The sequence below is a fragment of the Monodon monoceros genome, unplaced genomic scaffold (genome assembly GCF_005190385.1).
Source record: "Monodon monoceros isolate NGI ecotype Baffin Bay Population unplaced genomic scaffold, NGI_Narwhal_1 Super_Scaffold_14, whole genome shotgun sequence".
Classification (NCBI taxonomy): Eukaryota; Metazoa; Chordata; class Mammalia; order Artiodactyla; family Monodontidae; genus Monodon; species Monodon monoceros.
In genome coordinates this window covers 52,061,844-52,071,582 of record NW_021703770.1, presented here as the reverse complement: position 1 = coordinate 52,071,582, position 9,739 = coordinate 52,061,844, and the positions used below count along the sequence as shown (strand labels likewise).

Sequence of the window (9,739 nt, the reverse complement as noted above, 5' to 3'; positions counted from 1 at the left end):
GGGGGGGGGGGGGGGGGGGGGGGGGGGGGGGGGGGGGGGGGGGGGCGAGGCGCTCCTCTCATTGGCCGCCGGGCGCCGCCCTGCGCGCGCTCCGCCTTTATAAAGCAGCCGCGGTGGCCTGGCGTCCGCACGCCAGGTTCCCGGCGCCCGACCCTCCTTCGCTTTCTCTGCACGCTCGCCCGCCCGCGCCCACCATGGCCACCATTCAGCAGCTGGTAGGAAGATGGTGCTTAGTAGAGAGCAAAGGCTTTGACGAATACATGAAGGAAGTAGGTGAGGTTCCCCAGCATGCGGCGCTGCAACGTGGCACGTGTATGTCTATCTGCCCCTAGGTCCCCTTCGGCGTGCTGGGCTCAGAGGCTGGGCATGCTTGGCTGCCTATCGCCGACCCCGTTATCCTCTTCCACCTCCGTCACGGGCGAGCGGCGGGGAGAGCGTGGGCCTCTTGGTCTGCCCCGCTCTCTGCTGCTTTCCCCTGGGCGCCACCGCACTTGCTCCCTGCCTTTAGCGCGCTCACCCCCCCTCCCACGCCCAACTTCACTTCTTTCGACCCCTCCAGGCAGCCCTCTTAACTTTACCTATTTTTTTTCCTCCACTACTCGTCCTCCCTAATCCCGACCCCGTCCTCCCACTCGCACTCACTCCGTCGTGGCCGCACCCACTCTCCTTGCCCACCCTGCCGCATCTTTGTTCCTAGATGGCGCGCGGGGTCCCCTCCCTCTTCTCCACGGGGACGCGGTTTCTAGCAGAAACCCTTTAGAGGGTCTGAACCGGGCTACTGTTTCAGCTTCCATTCCGCTCTCGGCTGCATCTCCCTTACTCGCAGGTCCCCCACCCGCCCTCTCCGGGTGCGCCGGGCCCTTTGGGTTGGCACGGCTCCCCGGGGAGCATCGGGGCATCCTCGCCTCCGCGCCCCAGAGCGGCGCTCAGAGGCGTGGCACTGGCGGCGCTGTCCTGTTGGCGGGTGGCCTGTGGGAGGAGCGCAGTGAGGTTGACTGTGCCCGGGGATGGGGAGGCAGTGCGCCGCGACCCTGGCCTCTGCATCTAGAGGGTGGAGGGCAGAGAGGCTTTGTTGGGAAACCGCGATCAGAAACTGCCGGTCCCTCCTGCGGCTGCTTTCCTACCACATCCAAGATGGCTGTGGCTTTGCAGAAGGCACTTGACTTATTAAAAGCCTTCCAAGGAAGGATGAGTCTCTGTAGGAAGATTCAAGTTGTCACTCAAAATAGTGCTGAATTTTCTCCTGTCTTTTTCCTGAGCCGGTGACAACGATTGCATGCTGGTTGAGACACTGGGTAGATTGGCAAACAAAGATGAACCTTTGTCACAGGCCCCTAGGAAGTGGGATGGTGAAGCATGGCAAAGATCCTATCTGAGACAACTGCTGGGACTGGGGGATGCTTTAGAAGCCGCCCTCCCACAAATGTTAACATGACTGCTTTCTGGTGCACAAGTCGCTACAAAGACCTAGGCCCTGAGGTACTTCAGAAACACACCTTCACTAACCTTTATGCAAGACAGTGGCTGCTTAAGGCTGGTTCTGTGGTGACTCTTGAGTGTCTTTACGAGCCTGTGAGTAAAGCCACCTAACGTACTCAAATCAAAGAAGCACATTTGTGTTTGTTCACATGTGTGAGGATTGGAGAAGGCTGTTTCTCTGCCCGTTGAAAGTGAATGTGTTTATCAGATGGCTGGTTTCCAGAGTTCCAGAGTCATGAAGGTTGTCAAGGCTCAGTTCATTAGAGAGCAATCAAGGTGTAGGAAAAGCAGAGCCTTTTATTTGTCCAAAGTGAGAATAACTAATGACTCTAACAAAACAAGGCACCAGCCTTGAGCTGGCAAAAGAGAAGTCTTCACGGGGACATTGCAAGCCTGGTTGAGTGTTCATCATCAAGTCAGTTGCTCTGTTTAGGTTGTAATCTCCTCATCTGTGAAACCGAGATTTCGCCTAGAACTAAGTTTCCTCCTAAATGTTAACATTAAGGGGAAATGCACAGATTATAAATTAAATATATCAATACAGTAATTGAGTTACACAGCTCTGAAATAGTTACTCTGTTTGAGGGTAAGATTTTTCCTGTTTGCTAGCGTTATGATTGTGCAGTTAACTCTTAAAACTTTGTGTAATTGGCGTGTCTCAGGATCAATGTGGATTTTGTATAGTCTGCTAATCAAATGTTTATCAGGGACCTTTTATGTGCCAGACTGTGGGCTGGAGTCATAGAATACAATGGTTGCCAGAATTGAGGAAACTGTAGAAGTTCGGATATCTTCCCGAACTTTCTGAAAGCCAGCAGAGCATGGTGGCTGAGCTATTTGGAGGCCCACGGCCTGCCTGCATTGTTGGTTCGCAGCCCCCTCCCTCCCTAGCTGAATGAGCTTGAGTAAATTACATCAGTGCCTCACCTCCTCATCTGTAAAATGGAGACAGTGTAGCCACCTTCCACAAGGTTGTCATAAGGCTGCCATGAATAATATATGTCAAGTATGAACACATGGTGAGCACTGGATATGTGTTCACGGTGGTTATTGATAAGTGAATAGGTGAAAATATGCACAGCATAGTGATTACAATTGAATTGCTGCTTTTATTATGTAAACTGTAACTTTGGTCCTCCTGTTGTTTAACATGATATAACATTCTACAGGAGTGGGGCTAGCTCTGCGAAAAATGGGTGCAATAGCTAAACCGGACTGCATCATCACTTCCGACGGCAAAAACCTCACCATAAAAACTGAGACCGCTTTGAAAACAACACAGTTTTCCTGCCTCCTGGGAGAGAATTTTGAAGAGACTACAGCTGATGGCAGAAAAACTCAGGTCAGTCCAAACTTATAATATCACAGAAGCTTCTAGAGTGATAGATTCTATTAATAACAGTCTTACTGCTTCCAGGCAAGAACTTAATGAAAAAGTCACAAGTTGTTTTATGAATTGAGTTGTGACAAATTAGTGAAAGTACCAGCTTCACAACATAGTCTATTTTGTAAAAATAGTTGAAGGGACACGAGAAAGAGTGCGTATCTCTTATGTGCATCTAGATTGAAAAGCGTAAACTGTGTTACGAGTGAAATCAGTATGGGCTAATGAAGTAGACTCGGAAGGGAAAAGATGAAAAAAATGTTGGTTAAGGAGGTTATGAGTCACAGAAACTCTCTTTTATTGTGCTTTGGAAGATTAAAAAGTATACTTTATTTTGGCAGACTGTCTGCAACTTTATAGATGGCGCATTGGTTCAACGTCAGGAATGGGATGGAAAGGAAAGCATAATAACAAGAAAAGTGGAAGACGGAAAATTAGTGGTGGTAAGTGTCTGACATCTTCTATCTTATTGGGCTTCTTGTTTGAACTCGTAGTTCACATAGGTGTTCTGTATCACTGATCATGAGCAGGAGAACTAGGTTTGGAAAGGAAAAAACTGCAAAGTAACAAGGTAAATACAAAACACTAATAACTAAGAAAGCCCTTTGTAGAGATAGAGAAGTGAGATGATGTACTAGAGGATGTAGCAGGAGCTGGGTTTAGTCCATGCTCTGCTGCTACATTTACAGTTCAGGCACACTTCAGAGATATTGCAGGTTGGATTCCAGACCACCGCAATAAACTGAGTATCACAATAAAGTGAGTCATGTGAATTTTTTGGTTTCCCAGTGCATATAAGTTATGTTTATACTATTATGTTAAGTGTGCAATAGCCTTATGTCTGAAAAAACAATATACATACCTCAATTAAAAAAATACTTTAGGGCGTCCCTGGTGGCGCAGTGGTTGAGAGCCCGCCTGCCGATGCAGGGGACACGGGTTTGTGCCCCGGTCCGGGAGGATCCCACATGCCGCGGAGCGGCTGGGCCCGTGAGCCGTGGCCGCTGAGCCTACGCGTCCGGAGCCTGTGCTCCGCAACGGGAGAGGCCACAACAGTGAGAGGCCCGCGTACTGCAAAAAAAAACCAACCAAACAAGAAAACTTCATTGCTAATAACTGCCCCCAAATTACAATAGTAATACCAAAGATCACTAATCACTGATCACCAAAACCAATATAATAATAATGAAAAAGTTTGAAATATTGTGAGAATTACTAACTGTGACACAGAGACAGGAAGTGAGCAAATGATGTTGGAAAAATGGCGCCAATAGACTTGCTCAATGCAGGGTTGCCACAAACCTTCAATTTGTAAAAAAATGTCTATATATTCTTAGGCATACGTTTTTCTGCTTCTTTAATATGAGGAATAGTGTTTGCTGAGACTGAATGAATAGTTTAGATATTGCAAATCGGTATTTAGTTTTCAGTTAAGCATATGCACGTCATAAGCAAAATAACAGGTTCTAGCTTTTCAAACCCAGGAATCCTAAAGTGCATTTTCTTCGTCTATGAAGTAGATTACAACGTTTTGTAGGATCGTGGTCCTAGCATTTAACTATCACCAATTGCTCTGTGATGTAAGACTAACCTGCCTCTTCTAATATCACTCTTTCTCCTAGGTATGTGTCATGAACAATGTCACCTGTACTCGGGTCTATGAAAAAGTAGAGTAAAACTTTCATCATCATTTTGGATAGGAAGCTGAGAGGATGAACAAGCTCAGTTCAATGAGCAAATCTCCATACTGCTTTTTTTTTTTTCATTACTGTGTTCAATTTTCTTTATCACAAACATTTTACTTTAACTATTTCAAAGTGTTGGTTTAATTAGGATCATCTCTTTGGTTAGTAAATAAATCTGTTTGTGCTATACCAGTTTTGCATGTTTTTTTAAGCTTTATAGGAATTTAGTGATGAGTTTTAACATTTATGAATGGAATAAATTCTGGGGTAGCCTTGAGGTTACCATATTGAGATTATATTTTAGTAATTTATATGTAGAGCTACTTCTGTGGCAAATAAACTACCAATCATTAATCTTGCCCTATGCTATTTGAACTTTGTATCAACTCAAGAATCTTCAATTTGTGGCAGAGACTGTTCTCGTTGAAAAATAGCTACATAAATAAACTTTATAATTTAAATATTAGAATAAAGGTTAAATCACCATCATTGACTAATAATCATACTTTTAATAGTGTGCTTATAACTATTACTCAGGAATTCTGAGCCAGAAATTCATTTAATAAACTTTCTGAGGACCTACCATGTGCCAGGCAGTCTTCCAGAGGTTAAGGTATATCTGAACACAAGGACAAGTCATTGCACTCACTGTGACAAGAAGCACTCAGCTTTGAAAGCACATAGTGTGCTCATTAACAAAAGCCGTAATAGTAATTGAGCTCTGAATGAAATACCTGTGTGTATATATAAAGAATAACTAGAATTCTGGTGACTCCTGTCCTATTTCTTAAGCCAAATAACAAATATCTCCAATTCACATTTGGAGAAATTCCTATAGGCACTGGGCTAAAACTATGTACATGATCCTCAGAGCAATACTTAGGGGAGCTTGTAACATTATCTATGTGCTGCAAATAAGAAAATAGGTTTTTGACTACCTAACTTGTTCAAGGACATAGGAAGCAGGAGAGTTGGAGTGGGAACCTACAACTCATGGAGTCCACTCATGACTGGTCAATCATTCTACAGCACTGCCTCTTCTCAGTGGTATAAAGATCTTGAGTTTAAAGTACCTAAATGTAGTAACTGAGACTTTTCTGAAACTACTCTCTATGCACTAAAATATTAGCTGGCAAGAATCTTTAATTACTGAAAGCTAGCAGTCAATGAAAGAGTTGGACTCACTGATACCCTAGCTCTGTGTTGTCCAATATATAGCTGTAGCCCCAGGTGGCTGATGAGCACTGGGTAAGTAAAATACACATAAGATTTAAAGAACTTTATACCAAAAAAAAAAAAAAAAAAAATGGAAAACACCTCTGATGTTTTTTATATTGATTACATGTTGAAATCATATTTTTGGATACAGTTGGTTACCTAAATATTGTATATTAATCAAATTAACTTTACCTGTTTCTTGTCTTTTTTAATGTGGCTAGGGAATATTTAAAAATTACATGTGCTAAAAAAAATTACATGTGCTGGCCTTTTTTTGGGGGGGTGTCCATATTTTTAGTTGGACAGTGCTGTTCTAGACTTCCTTTTCTATTTGAATTTCATCTTGTTTATTTTCGTCTCCATACTAGAGTTCCTCTTTCATCCCCCTTTTCCACTTCTAATAATAGTGTACATTTATATGACTCCCTGAACCGAACACTGGGCCAAGTACTTTTAAAAGTTTTATAATTCTCAGAACCACCCTAAATGATGTGTATTAACAAATGTTTTCTGCATTACTTAGGTGAGGAAACTAAGTCTCAGGGTCTAGGTAATGATACCAAGCCGTACAGCTAGTACGAGTCAGAACAGATTGGAGCACAAGTTCATCTGACTAAAACCTGTGCAACCAGCACCATGTTCTAATGTCTGTATTGCTTCAGTTTATGGACAGTGGAGTATTACTAGAGGAAGGGTAGGCCCATGTTTCTTCCATGGCGGGAGTTGTTGACATTTTGGGTGAGAGAACTTTTCTTCATTGTGCTGAGCTGTGGCAAGTCAGTGTCCTAAGATCATTACCACAAAATGCCCATGGCACCCATCAGTCTACCCCAAACACCCTATATATTTCCAGATGTCTTCTAAGGGTATGGTAGCATACCTAGTTGAGAACCACTGGGTAGAACAAGAACAAATGTAGCTCAGCTTCATATTATCTAGTGTCAATCAAGCCCTTCTTTCTGCTAAGCAATCCTTTAACATCAGTTCACCCCTTGTCAAAAGGTATAAACTAGTGCCTTCATTGAATATTTTTATTTTCTCTTAACTGGTAGTATGTTGGAATGTATTCTGTTTAGTTCTGCAACACACTGCATGTGTTGGGAGTTTCACTCCCTGAGTTTCACCCAGGTCTATCAGATCTGTTTTCTTCTCTATGCTTCAACACTTTATTGCCGATAACTTATTGGACATTTCCCTATAGATGTCACGTTTAATTTCAAACTGGTTTAATCTCTCTAAAATTTAGTGTGATGATTTAAGTGTTTGGACTTTGGAAGCAGACAATACTGGAATCCAATTCTGGCTCTCTACCCTTTTAAGGATTGTGTGACTTAGGGCAGGGTTACTTAACTCCTCTGAACTCTAGTTATACCCTTTGTAAAAGACACAGACCTACTAGAGAACGGACTTGAGGATATGGGGAGGGGGAAGGGTGAGCTGTGACAAAGCGAGAGAGAGGCATGGACATATATACACTACCAAACCTAAGGTTGATAGCTAGTGGGAAGCAGCCGCATAGCACAGGGAGATCAGCTTGGTGCTTTGTGACCGCCTGGAGGGGTGGGATAGGGAGGGTGGGAGGGAGGGAGATGCAAGAGGGAAGAGGTATGGGAACATATGTATATGTATAACTGATTCACTTTGTTATAAAGCAGAAACTAACCATTGTAAAGCAATTATACCCCAATAAAGATGTTAAAAAAAAAAAAAAAAAGATACAACATTGCCTGACTTGTAGCACTTCGCATAGGGCCCAGCACATAGTAAAGGCTTAATGTCTCTCCAGTACTGCCCAACAGAACTTTCTGCAGTGATGGAAATGCAGTGTATCATCTGCACTATTCAACACATCGGCACTAACCCCGTCTAGGTGGGTATGGAAGCACTTTAAATACGGCGAGTGCAACTGAGGAATTGAATTTTAAATTTTATTTAATTTTCATTAATTAAAATGTAAATTTAAATACCCACATATGGTCAGTAACTGCTGATTTGGACAGCACAGGATGGTAACCTCATGTTTTCCAAAATCAGGTTTCTTATTTTGATTCCAAACCTACTCCTCTTGTGGTATTTGTTCATCTCAATCCATGCGAATGTTATTTTTCTAGTTCTCTAGCTAAATGCTTTGGAGTCATCTTTAACTCCTTTCTTTCTTTCCCATGCTATAGCTAATCCACTAGCAAATGATTTCAGCTTTACTTTCAGAAAGTATCTAGAATTCAAGTACTTCTTACCTCTTCCACAGATACCACCGTGATTCAGACTCCACTGTTCTCTCTCCCTTGATCTCCCTGTTTGCATTTTTATTCTTCCAGAGCTATCATTTTAAAATACACGTTTAAATATGTCACTCCTCTGGTGAGAATCCTCCACTGGCTTCTCATTTCATTCAGAGTAGAAGCCAAAATATTTGCAGAGGTCTTATGTGATCTTGCCACTTCTCCTTGTTGTTTTCTCCTTTCACTCTCTTAGCAAATATTCCCTTCCAGTAGACCATTGTTGACACAGCTATGCTCCTGCCTCAGGGCCTTTGCACCTATTGTTGCTGCTGCCTGGAACAATCTACCTTCTGAAATCTGATGCCCAGGCTTTCTCTGCTTTCTCACTTCCTTAAAGGAAGTCTCTTCTCAAATGTCACCCTAGCAGTGAGTCATCCCCAGAGTGTATATTTGCTACCACCCCTCCCACATACTCTGTATTCCCCTATGCTGCCCTTGCCCTTATCACTAGTCCTGACTAACTATATGTTTACTTGGTTTTTCGGTTAAAAAAAAATTTTTTTTTATGGTTATTATCTGTCTCTCTCCCTGGAAAGTAAGCTCCATGAAGAAGGGGCTTTGTTTTTATCGTGTTCTCTATCACTCACCTAGGAAACAACCTAGCACATAGAAGATGCTCAATAAATATCTGTTAAATGAATAAATTCATTAATAAATTAATGGCTCTTCTGTGGGTATTTAACATATTTTAATATTATTTAAGACGCTTTATGATTTTGCTTCAATTTATGTTATTTTTTTAAACCATATTTCTTACCTTTGTACAAATCATTCAACTTAATTAGGTCATTTACTTACCCCAGAGGAAGTGTACTTGATGACTGTAGAATATGAATGTTTGAAATAGGAAGTAAGGAACGCAGCCTAGTTTCTGAACTGGCATGCTGTGACACTGCCTCACCAAGAACTAGTCTGCCTGATTGTGAGCAACATTTAAAACTTATTTTACTGCAGCTGAGTATTTTGCCAACAGGCAATGTCTGTCAAACAGAACTTGACCTGAGTTGTTTGTGGAGCGTGGTCCAGATTAGATACAATTTACCACAAGTCAAATGGTTTAACATAAGTCAAGTTCTCACCAAAGAAAAATGTACAGGCAAGAGATGACTTAACTTTCAGATTATGTCCTTGAGTGCTGCGAAGGCACTGACTGTTCTCTTCAAGCAGAATGAGTGCCTAAGGATGCAGGGTTATTGGCGCATCACACCTGTGAGGTCTTTCTAGGCAATATGTGGCTTTGCTCTATGCTAGTATAATTATGTTTCATTTATTGCTAATTTAGCAGTTTCTTGAGTCTTAACCTCGTCAACTGTTTTCTCAAAATTCTGGTATTTGAAATTATGCTAGGACCATAAAATGATGGAGGACCATGTGTTTAGCACCTAGATTTTAGTTTTGCTAGCTCAGTTGAGGCTCTTACTCAATTCTTGCTGCTTATTAATTAATGATTATTAATGTTGTACTTAAAATTCACTTTTTTCTATTTTTTTAAAATTGGGGTATAATTGCTTACAGAGAAGTGAATCAGCTATATGTATACATATATCCCCTTTTTTGGATTTCCTTCCCATTTAGGTCACCACAGAGCACTGAGTAGAGTTCCCTGTGCTATACAACAGGTTCTCATTAGTTATCTATTTTAGGCATGGTAGTTTATATATGTCAATCCCAATCTCCCACTTCATCCCACC

At 42.2% G+C, this 9,739-nt stretch overlaps 1 protein-coding gene across 1 annotated transcript; it reads left to right on the top strand.

Moving 5' to 3' along the window:
• The first annotated feature begins 107 nt into the window (after positions 1–107).
• Positions 108–5,862, top strand: FABP5 (fatty acid binding protein 5). Its single transcript, XM_029223206.1, has 4 exons — positions 108–273; positions 2,649–2,821; positions 3,205–3,306; positions 4,486–5,862. The coding sequence occupies exons 1-4, from the start codon at positions 195–197 to the stop codon at positions 4,537–4,539; spliced, it is 408 nt and encodes a 135-aa protein (XP_029079039.1). The 5' UTR covers positions 108–194; the 3' UTR covers positions 4,540–5,862.
• Positions 5,863–9,739: the final 3,877 nt, after the last annotated feature.